Source organism: Zea mays, chromosome 6, assembly GCF_902167145.1.
Source record: "Zea mays cultivar B73 chromosome 6, Zm-B73-REFERENCE-NAM-5.0, whole genome shotgun sequence".
NCBI classification, from domain to species: Eukaryota; Viridiplantae; Streptophyta; class Magnoliopsida; order Poales; family Poaceae; genus Zea; species Zea mays.
In genome coordinates, this window is record NC_050101.1 from 152,957,643 (window position 1) to 152,978,969 (window position 21,327).

A 21,327-nucleotide genomic window follows, 5' to 3' on the forward strand; every position below is an offset into this window, starting at 1 on the left:
TCGACCTCGGAAGACAGACTCGACCTCGACCTCGGAGGAGCCTCCGCCTCGCCCGACCCAGGGCTCAGACCGACCACGTCACAGGGGGGGGCCATCATTATCCTACCCCTAGCTAGCTCAGGCTACGGGGAACAAGACCGGCGTCCCATCTAGCTTGCCCCGGTAAACAAATAATGATGGCGCCCCGCGTGCTCCATGACGACGGCGGCTCTCAGCCCCATACGGAAGCAAGGAGACGTCAGCAAGGACTCGACAACCCCGACAGTTGTCCTTCCGCAAGGCTCCAGCGCTCCTCCGATGGCCACGACATCACATGAACAGGGTGCCAAAACCTCTCCGGCTGCCACGACGGCATGTACTTAGGGCACTAGCTCCTCTCTGCTAGACACGTTAGCACACTGCTACACCTCCCATTGTACACCTGGGCCCTCTCCTTACGCCTATAAAAGGAAGGTCCAGGGTACTCGTACGAAGGGTTGGCCGCGCGGGGAGGACGGGACGACGCGTGCAGGCCTCTCGCTCTCTCCCACGCGGACGCTTGTAACCCCCTACTGCAAGCGCACCCGACCTGGGCGTGGGACAACACGAAGGCCGCAGGTTTCCCCTTTACGCCTGTCTCCCTCTGGTTTCCCCCCTTCGCGCTCCGTCTCGCGCCGACCCATCTGGGCTGGGGCACACGACGACAATTTACTCGTCGGTCCAGGGACCCCCCGGGGTCGAAACGCCGACAATGGCAGATGGAAAATGGACAAAAACATTGAAGAAAATACTATTATAGGAAGAAGGGTGTGTTAGATTGAAAAGAAACCTAAAACCCTAAACCCTAAAACCCTATATGAAATAGAGGTGTTTTGTCTTTCATTGATAAAAAACTAGAAATGAGCGGGTGATGAATGTCACATGAATATAATTAGCTATTTCAAATGGAAACCAACTTTGTTATTGTACTGATTTTTGTTCATAATAAAAAACAGAAGGCAATGCAAAATCTACATGCAAATGTTTTGTTAAATCTTCCATTCGTACCTTTTTTTGATGATCGAGGCTATAGGTGCGCAGAGCTGGTTATGACTATTTCTCTTCCTTTTTTTTACTTTTGTTTTCTCAAGGTCGGTCTGGATTGGCTTTAGGTTTGAGCAGACATTTTCCTTTTTTGTAGAGCGCAGGGCTGGTTGTGACTCTTCTTCTTCTTTTTCTTTTTTTTTACTTTTTTCCTTTCTCACTTTATCTTACTTATGTGGGTTGTACTTTGGTCACATGCACATGTACCTTCATTTTTATATAGCTTTAGACCCTTTTAGGATGTGCCACGTTTTCAGTTTCTAGAGATTTCACATGTTCTCTAGAGGGGCCCTTGTTGTATGTGAGAGATCCGACGGATGACATTGTAACAGAAGATAGATCGATGGTACCAAGACGTCATGTGACGCGGGTGCTTTCCCCTGCGGCAAAAGTGCGTTGGTTTCGTTTTAACAGATTAGGTTCGGGTCAAAGTTAAGACATAGATTATTTGATACGATTTATACGACTATACTCAACCAGTGCTTATTCTCAAATTGGGTTGGGTCTATCCGTGCCTTCGTGTTGGACATGTCAGGTTAGATTCTTTCGGGTTGGGTCAATTGTTTTGGCTTTTGGGTCGGGTTTTTTTAGTTGGATCGGGTTTCTGGTGAAAATTCATAGTCCATACCTGGCCTGTGGATTACTGTGGGTCAAAAAAATGACTCGTACCTGCCTGTTGCATTGATCGGGTTGGATCAGATTGGTCAGGCAGGTGGCCCATGCTCACGACGGTCAGGTAACGAGATAGAATGAGAGTAATCTTAGAGCATCTTTAATAATGTCTCAAACTAGTGTCTCAAATTGATGAAATATAGGGTTCTACATAGCAACAACTACTCTAACAATGTCTCATTTATAAAAATCGATCAAAAAATTATAGGGCACTCTCTCAAGTGCCTCAAATATACTACATCGTAGTGGGTTGTCCTATAAAATATATTTGTGGCTTTACTGTTAGAGCATAATATTTTGTTGGTGCACTAAATTCATAAAATTTACTCATTTTTAAATTATAGTGTATTTTTATAGATCACGCTGTTGAAGATGCTTTTACAATGCTCATACGTTGTGATATCACACAATTATATTTGATGCCTACTACCAGCAGTGCAACGGGCAAGAACATAGTATGTGGTGGACCATCTCCATAAAAATACCCATAAAAATAGATTTAAGCTAAGTTGGCTGGCTTTGCCTACTTTCAGAGTGTGCTCGCTCTAGGACCTCTTCTTTACAGCAGAAATCGAAAGGCACCGGATCTAGCTGAATGCTCAATCAAATCTCACATTTCTCCGTCACAACCAAATCAGAAAAGCATTCATGCCACTTCGCCATCACATACCGCTTGTTTGGTTGGCTTCTCCCGGTAGCCTGGCTGCATGAGCCAGGTTGGTGGGAGCCTGGCTCGAGAGATACGACCAATTTGCTCGCGTTTGTAGAACTTGACCCAGGGTGCTTTAATTATTGTGCGAGCCTGACTCCACATCTGCACGTAGGTAACCAAACACACACCTCACACGCGTAAAGCCTGGTTGACAACAACTAAACACCATCTTATTGCATCCCGCGATGCAAGCACCAGCAAATACAGGCAACCAAACATATGGATAACGACGATATGCGTATGTGTTTGATAGATAATCTTAGTACGGAGAGTGAACCAACATGCAATTAATTGGCTCAAGTCAAACGGCTGAATCATCGGACCGTTCCTTTCCTACTCGCCATGCTAGCTTTGTTATTTTTTTTTTCTTCCTTTGCATTTGATTCATGATGTGGCAACGGCGACTTGGGTATGGGCCGCAACACCACTGGGCGGCGATAGGTAGTGCCAATCTAGCTAAGCACCACCCTTGACCTTGACAGCGTCGACATCCATTTCCAGGAAAAGAGAGGTTGAGATATCCCATGCACGCACCATTTTGCTGTCACTAGTGCCAAGCTGACACAGGCCAACACCGTTTTTGTGCATGATCCACCTACCACTGGTGGCACAATAGCAGTTTTTTTCGGTTTCTAGCCACCAGAAGCTGTTGTAAATATCAAACATTAAGTTTTTTAGGTCGTTTCTATGAAAATCACACTAGTCAAAACCGTATAAAAAATCAACGTAAACACATAATCCGACGAGTAGGAACCGGTCACTTTCTACACTCTAAACCCTATGAAGTATTTTATCTTCTTTTACACGTAATCTCCACGATTTCTACACTCTAAACCCTATAGAGTCTTTATCTTCCTCTGCACGTAATCTCTATGATACCCAGGATTCTCTCTATAGTCAGATTCTTCTCACGTCCAGATTCTTAGAAAAGCTTCTCAGAAAATAAAAAACTGAATCAAACAGACCCAATCTCTACTATACCATGTCTTACGTCAGGGCGGCAGAGTGATTATTCTCTAATTTTTTTTTAAATGAGTGCTTTTATGAATCGATCGAGTTTACATTCAGATGCCATTAGCTCATAACACAACTAAGTGTGATTTGTTCGCTTTGTCAATTGAGCTAGCAATTACGGTGTTGTTTGGTTCGTATAACTGTAACGTGACGAGTAATAAATAAAGTTAAATCATGTTTATTTAAGTTCAACCGTAATTAGATATCATACTAGAAACTGATACCAGCCTATTCAAATTTATTATCGCTGTCAGTCGAGCGTGAATCATTACCGTTAAATTCATGAATCAAACAACACCTATATTTCGGTCACCTTCCATATAACAATAACAATTAACAAATCACAGGTACATATAAGCGAGTTGCATTTTTTATGGGACAACGTCTCTGTATTTTTATATACGGTTCAACTCTTTATACGATGATGTATACAATGAGAACTTTTAAGTTATTACATATTATTATAAACTTGATTTATGACTTAGTATACTAGAAATCCTGAGGTTGTACTTAAGCTGACGCACCGAAAGAGCCTTAACCTGATCTTCATAACCCTTTCTCTCAAAAAAAAAATGATGAACCCCTATGTGTCACTGTAATTTTACCAAATACCTTATTTAACATTGTAAATGTCCTAATCCTTGCATGGATGAACGATCGTCATCCAAATAATTAGGAGTATTTCAGATCTTGTATGAGAAATCACAATCACGAAAGGCAATGATTTTTATAAATACCCTCTGACATGTACTTCTCATATGGACATTAATCACATACTCAATCGAGCTCACTCTACTGACCGAGGTGTTTGAATGAATATATTTACCTAACACACAACTTTGTTGGTTTGAAATTACATATATGATATTACTAAAATTTAGGATTTGGTGTTTAAAATTTAGTTTCTTTCCTATGATTGTCATTGCACATATTTTATATTTAAATCATATTTTTATTTACTATAGTTTCTGTAGGTACGGTCGGAATTCTTTAGTTTCGAGAGTAAAATAACCGTTATGCAAAGCTATAAATCCGATAAAATCTGATTTATGTTGACATGAAGGTAATTAATAATTTATAACTATTTCTATAATCATACAAGAACACAACATAATATATTAGGATACAAAGACAAATAACAAATCACAACAGCAGCAGCAGTAGCAGCAACAACAACAATACTGGTGTAGTTGAAGGTATAAAAATAGAGAAAATATCTTATACAATCACTTATAAGTGCAAGCGTGTAATTAAGATCTGGTGCATATAATCTAGATCTAATGATGATTGTTATTTTACATTTAACTACTTCCATCTGGAACCTAGTACCTATTTTACTTGTAGCCCCTTTCATATGAAACCATTAGGTTTAGATTGGATGCTCTAAATGGTTTGATTGCACACTTGCACCAAATAAGTGATAGCACATGATGTGTCTCCCTAAAAATATTGCATAAAATTATCTTACAATTCAAATACTTGAAATATAAGAGAAGTGCTAAAAAAGTTAATTTTTCAGCGGTTAATGAAAGAGTAAGCTCGTTTTAAGCTCTTGAATCTTAAAAATACAACCTAAACGTCAATATGCATATACACCTTAAAATTGGACAAAATACCCTAACCATTTCAAAATGCTTTTCTTATATGATTTTGCTAGCATAGCAGTGAGACCATATGTTAACTGAAAATTATACTTTTGTAAAAGTAAACTTTGTAGATTTTTATCCTAGATAGTTTAGATTTCAAATATTTGTGTTCAGTTACTATAGTTTGAAATTCAATTTAAAAAATTGTTCAAATGACTTGAGATGCTAATATGATGTAAATAATAAGCTGTAGCCCTTATTGCGAGCTACAACTATGTTGTTGATGGGTTTTTTAGTTGAGATTGCTTAGGGGCATATGTTCATTTCGAGTTCTAAGATCTTGAACTCAAAGTTTTGCGTTTTAAGCTCAGTGATATTTTTTTTGAAATTCTGCACACAAGCTCAAAGTATTCAGTTCTCGGCCGCTGGTCGTTTCCTTTTGATTCAGTTTCAGTCAGGTCCAGGTGTGCGTGCACGCATCGCACGGGTGGCCGAGCCTCGCCCTCGCGTGGACCGAAAGTGCAGCATATATGCGTTGCGTCGCGCCCCTTAATAATGGCCGCCCGTTTTTGTTGTTTACCTCGCGCCACCACCCAAGTGAGTGACCCATCCCCTCCATCGGACTCTCCACTCCCACCGTCTCACGACCACGAATACCGCCGCCCCCGGCCCTTTCCTCGTCTCCTCCTCCTTTCATCGCCACCATCGCCGTCGGTGCGCCTTGCAGGAGGTGCGAGAGGTCGGTCGAAAAGCACAGCCATGGCGGCGGTCAAGGTGGACAAGGCCACCAACGAGCTGCTGCTGGGCCCCGACTGGACCCTCAACATCGATATCTGCGACGCCGTCAACTCCGATCACGGGTACGTCTTTTTGTCTCAGTCGCCTTTTGGTCTGTTTTGAATTCTTGGCTCCTGTGCCACCGCAATAATGGCGAACGGTGTGGTGTCAAGAACACGAATGAAGGAAAAGAATGGATTCCTTTGATCAGTAGTATTCAGTGATAGGAGAACTATTCTTGCTCTGCTCTGTTCTATCATCGAATGAAAATTGAAATGCGTTATTGGTGCAAATGGCAAACATAGATTTTTTTCGAGTTTCGACAATTCTTCGTATCCGCATAACCTAAAGTAATATATGCCATTTTTCTCTGAATGGCCTGGGCACTGGATGATAAGACCGAACCTTTTTATGTGAACAGACTATACAATCAAGTGGTGGGAGCATGACATTTTCTAGTCTTCATCGTGCCCTGAAATTTAGTATTTGCTTTCATGATTACTCGTATCTTTTTTCCCTTTGAAACGAATGTTTGGACGCAACACGGCAACAAAGTATCCAATCGAGTAAGCGACGGCTGATTTTTTCCAATCAATTATCCACGATGCCGCCAAAAATTTAGGAGAATATGCTTTTATGACTACGCAGCCTGTTCTGTTTGTATAATATTCCACATATGAGGCATCCGGTTAGTATTTTTCCTGTACTGCAGCCTAATCAAATCTTGTTCAGAGTAGTATGCTCCAATAGAATGTACCCTGGATTGGTGCCACACAGCATTCTTTTCCATACTTTGCATAATATTGCTGTAAAAGTCTGAACTGCACCATGATCCTCTTCATTTATCCCATCCTAAATTATCATCACTGCTTTTCGCAGAAAGGCACTGTATATGTTTTTATACGACAGGCTGTGATTCTATAATGAATATCATACACTGACTTTTAAGTTTGTGCAAATTAACAAAATTAAGCAATTTAACCAAATAGTTTGCTGTATAGGTCAAATAGCTAACGCCTTTTAGTAGGAACAGGATATTGAATGCATCAAACGAAGAGTATGTCATCTGAATATTTTTTTCTTTAAGAATTACTTAAAATCCAAACAGCACGGAAGGAGGTTGGGGGGGGGGGGTGTGCACCCACAAACCCAACATTTGAGCTAGCCTCATTTTCAAAAATCTAAATTTCTTTGAAATGTGAGGATCTGTAATGGATAGGGCATGACAAAGCTGTGAGTTTAGTTTCTCCTTATATGTTTCCTACCAAAGAAAATGACTAAGTAAATAATATACTAATTTCAGGCAAGGAAAGGAGGTGATTAAAGCTTTGAAAAAACGTATTCAACACAAGAATGCAAATGTTCAGTTTCTTGCTTTGACGGTATGCTTCTAAGCTTAAAGAGCTATTTAATCTTTTGTGCTTGTTTTTATCTAAGTGAATCCTCTGAGATTTCTTTACAGCTATTAGAGACTCTAATAAAGAACTGTGGGGATCATGTACATTATCAAGTTGTAGAGCGCAATATACTGGAGGAAATGATGAAGATTGTGAAGAAAAAGGTCACTTTTCTGAATTTGCTTATATAACCATTTTAGGCTTTTAGTTACATATATTATATACCTTGTGTTCTGTTGGCTTGTGACTCTGAAGCAGAACTCTCTCCATGGTATTAGCTCTCCTCTTTTTATTGCGTACATAAGGGCCTTGTTTACAGTTGTGTTTTCCCTTTTGAAAAAATGCACCAATTTAATCAGTTAGTGGCAACTTTTGAATATATTCTACTGTTTCGACATGTGGCATGAAGTTGTAAATTAAGAAATTTGACTCATGTGGGGGATGAAAACGGTCGGAAACGATATTTGTTCGGTAATCAGTTTTTTTGTCGTTTTTCTTTGATTGCGAATAAATAGGATATATAATGCACTATACAAATTTGTATTCTTGTTTATAACATTGAGCTTGTAAAGGTTCATAAAAGTTAATCCTCCAATTCATCATATATTTTCTTAAATGATAGATATAAAATTCAGTATGGATTCGAAAACAAATTCGGTAATTTTTTCAGCTTTTTTTGTTGTAGGGAGCAAATAATACATAAAACAATTTATGTAATATTTTATTCTTATTTATAATAATGTGCTTGAGAACATAACACAAGATCACCATCAAATTCTATACATATCTATTTTAAAATATTAAATTTGTCCTAACAGTTAAGATTACCACTTTCATCCCTCTGGCATCAAGCTGAACAAATCCTTCTGTTTCGAAAAATATGTGGCTGAGTGGCTCCATACCATCCAGGTTTAATTTGATTTTAAGCTCAACAGATCTGTAGGACTCTGCCATAAACAAGTAATACCTTATTTCATAATAGTGGAAATTGTTACGAATTGCACTATATTCAATATGAGGTCACTAGACCCGAATATATACACCAATACAGGATAGAGACCGTGTAGAATATGGACACTATATATGATACTAAATACAACAAAGACACATGCATAAACATCTAATCAGGGCTATACATATGAGAACGAATACAAAAAGGACACATGCATAGGCATCTAACACCTCTCTCAAACTCAATATGGATCAAACACATTGAGTTTGAGGAGATAAAACATATGCTGAGCTCTGGAGGCACATAACGAAGATCAATCATATCATCATAAACATGTGCACACGTGTAATAGGCATCAACACCTATATGCTTAGTAAGCTCGCGAAAGGGCCTCTAGCTGAGTTGGTTAGATGGTCTGAGTAGAACTCCTCAGATACTGAGTTTGACTCCCCATGGTAGTGAATTTTAGGTTGGGGTTAAAAAATCCTCTCGTTTGTCCGACACCAAAACACAGGTGTAAGGTCTGGCCTTCGTCATGGTCATTCTCATGTGGAATACGATGACACCGTGTATGGGAGGGGAAGGGGTTCGGGAGTTTTTGCGACCTGTGTGAGAAGGTCATCTTCTTAATACAATACCAGGGGCTACCTTACCCCCGCAGGTCGAGTTTTTTAGTAAGCTCATGCTTGATCGGATCACAGGCAAGGAGTCAACATAGAAACAAAACCACCAAAATCCTCAAGCAACCACTGTAACCAAGTAACCTATGTAGTCACAAGAGCCATACCACGCAACTCAACCTCTACACTCGACTGAGAAACTGCTACCTGCTTCATAGTCTTCCAAGCAATAAGGAAACCACCAAGAAAACACAATACACAGAAAGAGATCGATGATTAGAGGAATCACTATAAGCCTGAATCTGTAAAGAGCTAGAACATGGAAATAACATATGTCTAGATACAGTCCCACGAAGATATCGTAGGACACGAAGCAAGTGATTATACTGGAGCTGGGTGGGAGCGGAAACAAACTGACTCAGAATATGTACATTACACAAAATGTTAGGATGAGTGACGCCAAGGTAACACAAGACTCTACAGTGTGTTGACAACATGTAGGATCCTCAAGAGGTTCGCCATCTATGGCATGAAGGTGAATATTGTAGTTCCATAGGTCTCAACTTTTCATTGATCAGTAAGAGAAATCCTGAATGTATTTCGCTTGAAACAGATAAAAAACCTCACATGAATAGAAAATTTTCTATCCCAAGAAAATAACATAGGAGCAAGATTAGACATGAGGAGCTGCTCATTGAGTCGTGCCTCGACAAAGGCTATGCACTCATGATCATCTCTTGTGATGATCATATCATCAACATAGAGAAGGAGAAAAGTCCGACCACGAGAGAAGTATGCAAAAAAACATAGGATCATAAGCACTGGCAAAGAAACTAGTTGTAGTGATCACTGACGCAAAGTGTTGAAACCAAGCTCATGGAGCTTGCTTGAGGTCATAAAGGGAGCGCTGTTGGCGATAAACCATGCACGCGGGGATAGAATACTCAGACGATGGCTATATGTAGACCTCTTCCTGTAGCTCACCATTAAGAAAGACATCATTAACATCAAGTTGAGAGCTGGACCATTCACGATTAGAAGCCACAACAAAAAGAGTGTAGACAGTGGTCATGTGAGCAACAGATGCAAAAGTCTCATCGTAGTCATGACCATGTTTCTACTGAAATCCATGGACAACTTGATGAGCCTTATAATGCTCAAGGGAGCTATCAGAGTAGGTCTTAACCTTATAGACCCACATACATGTGATAGGACGAACATGTGGTGGATAAGGAATAAGTTTCCATGTTTCGGTACGCTCAAGAACCACAATCTTCTTAGCCATTGCATGCTGCCATTCCTGATGAAGGATAGCATCATGATAAGAGGTCGACTTTGAAAGATCAATATCAGCAAAACCCGAAGGAGAGTATCGATTAGATGGCTGACGAAAACGATGACTCCATCTAAGAATTTGTTGCGGTGAAGAATTAGCAAAAGAAGATGACTCGATAGGAGATGTCTCATCTGATGAACGTAAATCATTATAGGAAGATGACTCAACAACATAAGGTGGCATAATAGAAGAGGGCAACTCATGATAGGAAGATGGCGTACTAGAAGAATCTATGGTCTGACGAGTATAAACATGTGTCACTAGAGGCTTCCTAATGTAGTTAGGAAATAAGGAGACTCTAAAGAAGACACCAAGGGAGGTACCACTGAAGATGGCACAACTAAAGTAGGTAAGGACTCCATCGATAACTGCTCTAAACGTGAGGCAGGTACATAGGAGTAGGAGCATCTAGGAAGAACAAAAAATGGGGATCAACCAAGGACGAGGATAAAATGGACAAATCTCATCAAAGACATCATCTCAAAAGGTCCTCATCCGATGAGCAACTGGATCCCAACGACGATATCCCTTATGCTCAACACTATACCCCAAAATACACACTCAACCGACTAAGCAGTTAACTTAGTGATTCATGAGGTGGGAGCAACACATAGCAGATATAGTAAAACAGACGAACACTTGAATAGTCAGGTGTGTTGCCACAAAGACGCTCAAAAGGAATCCCTCCTTGAAGAGCTGATAAAGGTTGAATGTTAGTAAAGTAAGAGGCAGTAGAAATAGTCTCATCCCAAAAGTGAGAAGGAACATAATAGGCAAGCATAAGGGCATGGGCAGTACCAAGAAGAGGACGATGCTTGCGCTCTGCCACACCATTTTGAGCATTAGTGCTAAGACATGAAAACTGGGCAAGAGTCCTTTGCTCAGAAAGTAGCTGAAGAAGAGCATTAGAGAAATATTCACGTGCAAAGTCAGCACAGAAGACACGAATAGAGGTGTCAAAAAGAGTGTGAACCATAATAGAGAAAATCTTATAAATGGATAAAGTCTCACTATGATGTTTTATGAAAGAAATCCATATGTGGCAAGAAAAATCATCTATAAAATGATAATAATATCGACGACCCCTTTTAGAGATAAAGGTGTAGGACCCCATATATTAGAGTGAACAAGATCAAAAGGATGCTGAGAAACAGAATACTAGAATCGTAATTGTATCTTCTTTCCTAACCGACAACCCTCACATTGATGTAAAGACTCACGACCTGAAATCGAACCTAAAAGACCACGACTAATCAAAATGGATAACCACAAATATGGCTCAGATACACTAAGCAAAAGACGAAGTCAATGCAGCCAAAATGGACCCATCAAGACCGACAGATGTAGCAGAAGAAAGATGAAGCCAGTCAAGCTCCCAGAGGCCCTGAGAGCAACGACGATGAGGGCCAGTACCAACCAGGCGATCCATGTGTTGTTCCTAGACATAATAAAAGTCAGGATCAAGAATAACATGACAGTCGCGACCAGTAATTTGGCCAGTAGACATGAGCTGTATGGTCAGATTAGGGACAAGAAACATTAGGAATATGAAAAGAGTTAGATAGATGGGTACCTTGACCAACAACAGAAAGGGGAGATCCATCAATGATATGGACAGTGAGAAAAGGAGACAAAGGACTCATAGACGAAAGGTAGGTGCAATAAGAAGTCATATGAAGGAACCTAGAATCCATGAACAAGTACCTGAAGTGGAAGTAGGAGATGGTCCCAGTGGAAGGTAGAGAATCAGCAACAGAACATGTAGATGCAGTGAGTCACAGAACCAATAGCTCTTGCAGGTGTAGAGGCCACATGGAGATGAAGTAGCATGAGCAATTGGGCCTCCGTAGTCGTAGCCAAACTCCTTTGAGTTCCTCACCACCAGTACCCTATCATGAATGGCGAGCCTATGCCTTCTTCCTGAAATAGTAGGCTTCCACATGCCTGTCACGATCATAGTAAGCACAATGAGGATCACTATGCTCCCGTGCGCAGAAGGAGACATGATTGAAGATGACATTGTTGTTGGAGTAACAGTCGATAGGGAACACGAAGAACGAGCAACCAAGACTGGCGAAGACTGCAACAAACCAGTGAAACACAGACAAGTCTCTTCTGTAAGGAAAATGGACCCCGGGCCATTTGGCTTAATGAGTTTTGGTGTTTGATGATTAACACAACCTGTGAACTAATGTGTTTGCTAGTGTTTGTGTTTGTAGTTCACAGGATGCTAAAGTAACTTGGACCAAGGCAGAGGAAAGCAACACCTCAAAAGAAGACATTATGAAGATCAAGTGAAGTCCAAGAGAAGAAAAGAGTGTTGACTGCGGACTGTCTGTGCGAGGAGCACCGGACTGTCCGGTGGCACACCGGACTGTCCAGTGCACCAGGAACAGTAGCCCTAACGACTAGTTCTAGGTGGCACTATGGAGAGAAGAACACCACTGTCCGGTGTGAAAAGCCTGCAGCGCCAATGGTCACCTGCCGTGGTAGGACAACAGCTAGGCGCACCGGACACTCAACACTGCGCTGTCCGGTGCACCACCAGACTGTCCGGTGTGCCACAGAGAGCAGCAGCTTTTCTCCAACGGCTAGAATTGTGTTGGGGGGCTATAAATACACCCCAACCAGCCATTCTCAAGTGGGGAGCCCAAACAACATACCAAGGCATATTGTAGACATTTCCAAGTGCTCAAACACCAAAGTGCTTAATAGAATCACTCGGTGATTAGCGTAGGTGCTTTGCGAAGTGCTTAGGTTAGTTAGACCGCTTTAGCGCTTGCTTTAGGTGAACCCTAGTTAGTTGAGTGAGTTTTGTAAAACCACACAACCCCTCGGCTCTTGCGCGAGCCGTTGTAATTGTATCGAGTGGGGCGAGAGTCTCGCGAGACCATGACAACCGTGTTTGTGTCACGACCGTCACCATGTACCGGAGGGAACGAGGCCCGTGGCGTTTCGGCCGGAAGCTTGATAGTGGAGACGGCGGGGAGCGTCCGAGAGGAGCCGGAAGTGGAGCACCACTTGCGCGTGGAGAAGGCCCGCGGCTCTCTACGGAGTTACTCGACCGAGGTGCTTGGCCCTCGCGTGGGCTTCCCTTTGCGTAGGGGCACCAACGAGGATTAGTCGGAACCTTGCGCGGTTCTGGATACCTCGGTAAAAATACCAGCGTCATCCACGAGAGTTTGCATCTCTACCTCGCTCTTTAACTTCCGCATTTATATTAAGCATTTAAGTTTCAATCTTGTCTTTATGCTTATAGTGTAGATTGAAACTTAGCCATTGCGGTAGAGATAGCAACACTTAGACAAAACCTAGTTTGCACATTCTAATTTGATTATTTGCATAGGTTTTGCTCTAGGGATTTATTTGTGGCCTACTTTAGTAAAAGTTTTAGAAGTCCTAATTCACCCCCTCTTAGGCGTCACCCGTTTCCTACACTCTTCATTACAGACACTTGCGAGAACATCCGTCAAAGTGACACATGGATGGCAAGTGAGCCGCTAAGCACGAAGGGGCTGAAACTCATCATGAAGTCGGGTCAAGAAGTCATAAGTACATCGAAGCTCAAGTGCAGTCGTCTGACCCTGACAAGACTGACATGTATGTTGTGTCAATTGAGGACTAAGAGTATCAAACTGATACCAAATAGCAGACATCTAAACGAAGAACTCATCAACTGTAGAATCTCCCTATCGTAAGAGCTGCTCCTAACAAATAACAACAAGGTAGGTAGACTAACCAGTAGCCTCTTAACAATCATGCAGAAAAGCCCACATCTAATATGCAAACTCAAACTCAACAATATCAGTAGCAAGCATCCTCATCCAATCAAGTCCCGTAAGCACTAAACTAAGAGTCATAAGAGGACATCTAATCAACATAGTCTGCAAGCAACACCTTCTTCTCGTCAGCAACCTTCTTGGAATCACAAGCGATGGAGTTGTAGTAGGACAAGCAGGGCACAACAAATCATCAGCGAGAAACTCTCAAAGGTGCAAACCATGCATGTCAGTGCGTGGAACCCTGTCACGGTAATTGGTGCCATTAAAAAGCACTGGACACCATAGAACTGGAACACCGCTGACGAAGAGGTCAAAGATGGGGCCATAGCAGGCAGCAGCAGTCGACATTGATAATGTAGAGTTGATAGTCGCCTAGAGGGGGGGGGGTGAATAGGGCGAAACTGAAATTTACAAATATAAACACAACTACAAGCCGGGTTAGCGTTAGAAATATAAACGAGTCCGAGAGAGAGGGCGCAAAACAAATCCCAAGCGAATAAGCAAGTGAGACATGGAGATTTGTTTTACCGAGGTTCGGTTCTTGCAAACCTACTCCCCGTTGAGGAGGCCACAAAGGCCGGGTCTCTTTCAACCCTTCCCTCTCTCAAACGGTCCCTCGGACCGAGTGAGCTTCTCTTCTCAAATCAAAGCCGGGAACAAAACTTCCCCGCAAGGGCCACCACACAATTGGTGCCTCTTGCCTTGATTACAATGGAGTTGTGATCTCAAGAATAAGTGAGAAAGAAAAGAAGCAATCCAAGCGCAAGAGCTCAAATGAACACGGCAAATCACTCTCACTCGTCACTAGGGCTTTGTGTGGAATTGGAGAGGATTTGATCTCTTTAGTGTGTCTAGAATTGAATGCTAGAGCTCTTGTAGTAGTTGAGAAGTGGAAAACTTGGATGCAATGAATGGTGGGGTGGTTGGGGTATTTATAGCCCCAACCACCAAATGTGGCCGTTGGGAGGCTGTCTGCTTGATGGCGCACCGGACAGTCCGGTGCACACCGGACAGTCCGGTGCCCCCTGCCACGTCATCACTGCCGTTGGATTCTGACCGTTGGAGCTTCTGACTTGTGGGCCCGCCTGGGTGTCCGGTGCACACCGGACAGGTACTGTTGGCTGTCCGGTGTGCCAGCATGGGCGATTCTGACTTCTGCGCGCGCAGAGGGCGCATTAAATGCGCGGCAGAGAGCCGTTGGCGCGGAGATGACCGTTGCTTCGGAGACGCACCGGACAGTCCGGTGCACACCGGACAGTCCGGTGAATTTTAGCGGACTAGCCGTTGGCGTTTCCCGAAGCTGGCGAGTTCCTGAGGCCGCTCCTCCTTGGCGCACCGGACACTGTCCGGTGTACACCGGACAGTCCGGTGAATTATAGCGCGAGTGCCTCCGGAAATTCCCGAAGGTGGCAAGTTTGAGTCTGAGTCCCCTGGTGCACCGGACAGGTACTGTTCACTGTCCGGTGGCACACCGGACAGTCCGGTGCGCCAGACCAGGGGTGCCTTCGGTTGCCCCTTTGCTCCTTTGTTGAATCCAAAACTTGGTCTTTTTATTGGCTGAGTGTGAACCTTTTACACCTGTATAAACTATACACTTGGGCAAACTAGTTAGTCCAAAGATTTGTGTTGGGCAATTCAATTACCAAAAACATTTAGGACTTAGGTGTAAGCCTAATTCCCTTTCAATCTCCCCCTTTTTGGTGATTGATGCCAACACAAACCAAAGCAAATATAGAAGTGCATAATTGAACTAGTTTGCATAATGTAAGTGTAAAGGTTGCTTAGAATTGAGCCAATATAACTACTTACAAGATATGCATGGAATGTTTCTTTCTAATTTAACATTTTGGACCACGTTTGCACCACATGTTTTGTTTTTGCAAATTCTTTTTGTAAATCTATTTCAAAGATCTTTTGCAAATAGTCAAAGGTAAATGAATAAGAGTTTGCAAAGCATTTTCAAGATTTGAAATTTTCTCCCCCTGTTTCAAATGCTTTTACTTTGACTAAACAAAATTCCCCCTAAAAGAGATCCACCTCTTAGTGTTCAAGAGGGTTTTGATATACCATTTTTGAAATACTACTTTCTCCCCCTTTTTGAACACAATAGGATACCAAATGATAAATACTTTTGGAAAGCACTAAGTTTTTGAATTTGGTGGTGGTGGTGCGGTCCTTTTGCTTTGGGCTCATTTCTCCCCCTTTTTGGCATGAATCGCCAAAAACGGAATCATTAGAGCCCTCGAAGTAATTTCTTCCCCTTTGGTCATAAGTAAATGAGTTAAGATCATACCAAAGACGAAATCCGGTCCTTTTGCTTTGGGCTTTTACTTTCTCCCCCAAAGACAAGGTCCTTTTCTTGGAGCGATGGCGAAGGATGAGTTACGGAGTGGAAGCCTTTGTCTTCGCCGAAGACTCCAATTCTCTTTCAATATACCTGTGACTTGGTTTGAAATAGACTTGAAAACACATTAGTCATAGCATATAAAAGAGATATGATCAAAGGTATTCAAATGAGCTATGTGTGCAAGCTAGCAAAAGAAGTTTCTAGAATCAAGAATATTGAGCTCATGCCTAAGTCTGGTAAAAGATTGTTCATCAAGTGGCTTGGTAAAGATATCGGCTAATTGATCTTTAGTATTAATGTAAGAAATCTCGATATCCCCCTTTTGTTGGTGATCCATAAGAAAATGATACCGAATGGCTATGTGCTTAGTGCGGCTGTGCTCGACGGGATTGTCGGCCATTTTGATTGCACTTTCATTATCACATAGCAAAGGGACTTTGGTTAATTTGTAACCGTAGTCCCGCAGGGTTTGCCTCATCCAAAGCAATTGCGCGCAACAATGACCTGCGGCAATGTACTCGGCTTCGGCGGTGGAAAGAGCGACCGAATTTTGCTTCTTTGAAGCCCAAGACACCAAGGATCTTCCCAAGAACTGACAAGTCCCCGATGTGCTCTTCCTATTAATTTTGCACCCCGCCCAATCGGCATCCGAATAACCAATCAAATCAAACGTGGATCCCCGAGGGTACCAAAGCCCAAACTTAGGTGTGTAAGCCAAATATCTCAAGATTCGTTTTACGGCCGTAAGGTGGGATTCCTTAGGGTCGGATTGGAATCTTGCACACATGCAAACGGAAAGCATAATGTCCGGTCGAGATGCACATAAATAAAGCAATGAACCAATCATCGACCGGTATACCTTTTGATCCACGGACTTACCTCCCGTGTCGAGGTCGAGATGCCCATTAGTTCCCATGGGTGTCTTGATGGGTTTGGCATCCTTCATCCCAAACTTGGTTAGAATGTCTTGAGTGTACTTTGTTTGGCTAATGAAGGTGCCCTCTTGGAGTTGCTTGACTTGGAATCCTAGAAAATACTTCAACTCCCCCATCATCGACATCTCGAATTTCTGTGTCATGATCCTACTAAACTCTTCACATGTAGACTCGTTAGTAGACCTAAATATAATATCATCAACATAAATTTGGCATACAAACAGGTCATTTTCAAGAGTTTTAGTAAAGAGTGTAGGATCGGCCTTGCCGACTTTGAAGCCATTAGCAATAAGGAAATCTCTTAGGCATTCATACCATGCTCTTGGGGCTTGCTTGAGCCCATAAAGCGCCTTAGAGAGCCTATAAACATGGTTAGGATACTCACTGTCTTCAAAGCCGGGAGGTTGCTCAACATAGACCTCTTCCTTGATTGGTCCATTGAGGAAGACACTTTTCACGTCCATTTGATAAAGCTTAAAGCCATGGTAAGTAGCATAGGCCAATAATATGCGAATTGACTCAAGCCTAGCTACGGGTGCATAGGTTTCACCGAAATCCAAACCTTCGACTTGGGAGTATCCCTTGGCCACAAGTCGTGCTTTGTTCCTTGTCACCACACCATGCTCATCTTGCTTGTTGCGGAAGACCCATTTGGTTCCTACAACATTTTGGTTAGGACGTGGAACCAAATGCCATACCTCATTTCTAGTGAAGTTGTTGAGCTCCTCTTGCATCGCCATCACCCAATCCGAATCTTGAAGTGCTTCCTCTACCCTGTGTGGCTCAATAGAGGAAACAAAAGAGTAATGTTCACAAAAATGAGCAACACGAGATCGAGTGGTTACCCCCTTATGAATGTCGCCGAGGATGGTGTCGACGGGGTGATCTCGTTGTATTGCTTGGTGGACTCTTGGGTGTGGCGGTCTTGGTTCTTCCTCATCCTCCTTTTCTTGATTATTTTCATCTCCCCCTTGATCATTGCCATTATCTTGAGGTGGCTCATCTTCTTGATTTTGCCCTTCATCAACTTGAGCCTCATCCTCATTTTGAGTTGGTGGAGATGCTTGCATGGAGGAGGATGGTTGATCTTGTGCATTTGGAGGCTCTTCGGATTCCTTAGGACACACATCCCCAATGGACATGTTCCTTAGCGATATGCATGGAGCCTCTTCATTACCTATCTCATCAAGATCAACTTGCTCTATTTGAGAGCCGTTAGTTTCATCAAACACAACGTCACATGAGACTTCAACTAGTCCAGTGGACTTGTTAAAGACCCTATATGCCCTTGTGTTTGAGTCATAACCAAGTAAAAAGCCTTCTACAGTTTTAGGAGCAAATTTAGATTTTCTACCTCTTTTAACAAGAATAAAGCATTTGCTACCAAAAACTCTAAAATATGAAATGTTGGGCTTTTTACCGGTTAGGAGTTCATATGATGTCTTCTTGAGGATTCGGTGAAGATATAACCGGTTGATGGCGTAGCAGGCGGTGTTGACCGCTTCGGCCCAAAACCGGTCCGGTGTCTTGTACTCATCAAGCATGGTTCTTGCCATGTCCAATAGAGTTCGATTCTTCCTCTCCACTACACCATTTTGTTGTGGCGTGTAGGGAGAGGAGAACTCATGCTTGATGCCCTCCTCCTCAAGGAAGCCTTCAATTTGAGAGTTCTTGAACTCCGTCCCGTTGTCGCTTCTTATTTTCTTGATCCTTAAGCCGAACTCATTTTGAGCTCGTCTCAAGAATCCCTTTAAGGTCTCTTGGGTTTGAGATTTTTCCTGTAAAAAGAATACCCAAGTGAAGCGAGAATAATCATCCACTATTACAAGACAATACTTACTCCCGCCGATGCTTATGTAAGCAATCGGGCCGAATAGATCCATGTGGAGTAGCTCAAGCGGCCTGTCGGTCGTCATGATGTTCTTGTGTGGATGATGAACTCCAACTTGCTTCCCTGCCTGGCATGCGCTACAAATCCTGTCTTTCTCAAAATGAACATTCGTTAATCCTAAAATGTGCTCTCCCTTTAGAAGCTTATGAAGATTCTTCATCCCAACATGGGCTAGTCGGCGGTGCCAGAGCCAACCCATGTTAGTTTTAGCAATTAAGCAAGTGTTGAGTTCAGCTCTATCAAAATCTACCAGGTATAGCTGACCCTCTAACACTCCCTTAAATGCTATTGAATCATCACTTCTTCTAAAGACAGTGACACCTACATCAGTAAAAAGACAGTTGTAGCCCATTTGACATAATTGTGAAACAGAAAGCAAGTTGTAATCTAAAGAATCTACAAGAAAAACATTGGAAATAGAATGGTCAGGAGATATAGCAATTTTACCCAATCCTTTGACCAAACCTTGATTTCCATCCCCGAATGTGATAGCTCGTTGGGGATCTTGGTTTTTCTCATATGAGGAGAACATCCTTTTCTCCCCTGTCATGTGGTTTGTGCACCCGCTGTCGAGTATCCAACTTGAGCCCCCGGATGCATAAACCTACAAAACAATTTTAGTTCTTGACTTTAGGTACCCAAACGGTTTTGGGTCCTTTGGCATTAGAAACAAGAACTTTGGGTACCCAAACACAAGTCTTGGAGCCCTTGTGTTTGCCCCCAACAAACTTGGCAACTACTTTGCCGGATTTGTTAGTAAGCACATAAGAAGCATCAAAAGTTTTAAATGAAATGGCATGATCATTTGATGCATTAGGAGTTTTCTTTCTAGGCAACTTGGCACGGGTTGGTTGCCTAGAGCTAGATGTCTCACCCTTATACATAAAAGCATGATTAGGGCCAGAGTGAGACTTCCTAGAATGAATTTTCCTAATTTTGCTCTCGGGATAACCGACAGGGTACAAAATGTAGCCCTCGTTATCCTGAGGCATGGGAGCCTTGCCCTTAACAAAGTTAGACAAGTTCTTGGGAGGGGCATTAAGTTTGACATTGTCTCCCCTTTGGAAGCCAATGCCATCCTTGATGCCAGGGCGTCTCCCATTATAGAGCATACTTCTAGCAAATTTAAATTTTTCATTTTCTAAGTTATGCTCGGCAATTTTAGCATCTAGTTTTGCTATATGATCATTTTGTTGTTTAATTAAAGCCATATGATCATGAATAGCATCAATATCAACATTTCTACATCTAGTACAAATAGTGACATGCTCAATGGTAGATGTAGATGGTTTGCAAGAATTAAGTTCAACAATCTTAGCACGAAGTATATCATTCTTATCTCTAAGATCGGCAATTGTAACTTTGCAAACATCAAAATCTTTAGCCTTAGCAATCAAATTTTCATTCTCTAATCTAAGGCCAGCAAGAGAAATGTTTAATTCTTCAATCCTAGCAAGCAAATCATCATTATTAACTCTAGGATTGGGAATTGAAACATTACAAACATGAGAATCAACCTTAGCACTTAAAATAGCATTTTCATTTCTAAGGTTGTCAATCATCTCACGACAAGTGCTTAGCTCACTAGATAATTTTTCACATTTCTCAATTTCAAGAGCATAAGCCTTTTTAACCTTAACATGTTTTTTGTTTTCTTTAATTAGACAATCCTCTTGGGAATCCAAAAGGTCATCCTTTTCATGAATAGCACTAACCAATTCATTCAATTTTTCCTTTTGAGCTATGTTAAGGTTGGCAAAAAGGGAACGCAAATTTTCTTCCTCATCACTAGCATTGTCATCACTAGAGGATTCATATTTAGTGGAGGATTTAGATTTAACCTTCTTTTTGCCGTCCTTTGCCATGAGGCACTTGTGGCCGACGTTGGGGAAGAGGAGTCCCTTGGTGACGGCGATGTTGGCGGCGTCCTCGTCGTCGGAGGAGTCGCTTGAGCTCTCGTCGGAATCCCATTCCCGACAAACATGGGCATCGCCGCCCTTCTTCTTGTAGTACCTCTTCTTCTCCTTTCTTCTCCCCTTCTTGTCGTCGCCTCGGTCACTGTCACTAGATATAGGACATTTAGCAATAAAATGACCGGGCTTACCACATTTGTAGCAAACCTTCTTGGAGCGGGACTTGTAGTCTTTCCCCCTCCTTTGCTTGAGGATTTGGCGGAAGCTCTTGATGACGAGCGCCATTTCCTCATTGTCAAGCTTGGAGGCGTCTATGGGTTGTCGACTTGGT

At 42.3% G+C, this 21,327-nt stretch overlaps 1 protein-coding gene across 4 annotated transcripts in view; it reads left to right on the forward strand.

Moving 5' to 3' along the window:
- The first annotated feature begins 5,530 nt into the window (after window positions 1-5,530).
- Window positions 5,531-21,327, forward strand: part of LOC100382593 (uncharacterized) — a 30,163-nt gene continuing 14,366 nt past the window's right edge. For 2 of the 4 annotated variants that reach the window (XM_035959699.1, XM_008649863.4), the window contains exons 1-3: window positions 5,531-5,906; window positions 7,127-7,205; window positions 7,286-7,384. In XM_035959699.1, the coding sequence (XP_035815592.1) occupies window positions 5,602-5,906; window positions 7,127-7,205; window positions 7,286-7,384 (483 nt within the window). In that variant the 5' untranslated portion in view covers window positions 5,531-5,601. 4 annotated transcript variants of the gene reach the window in all.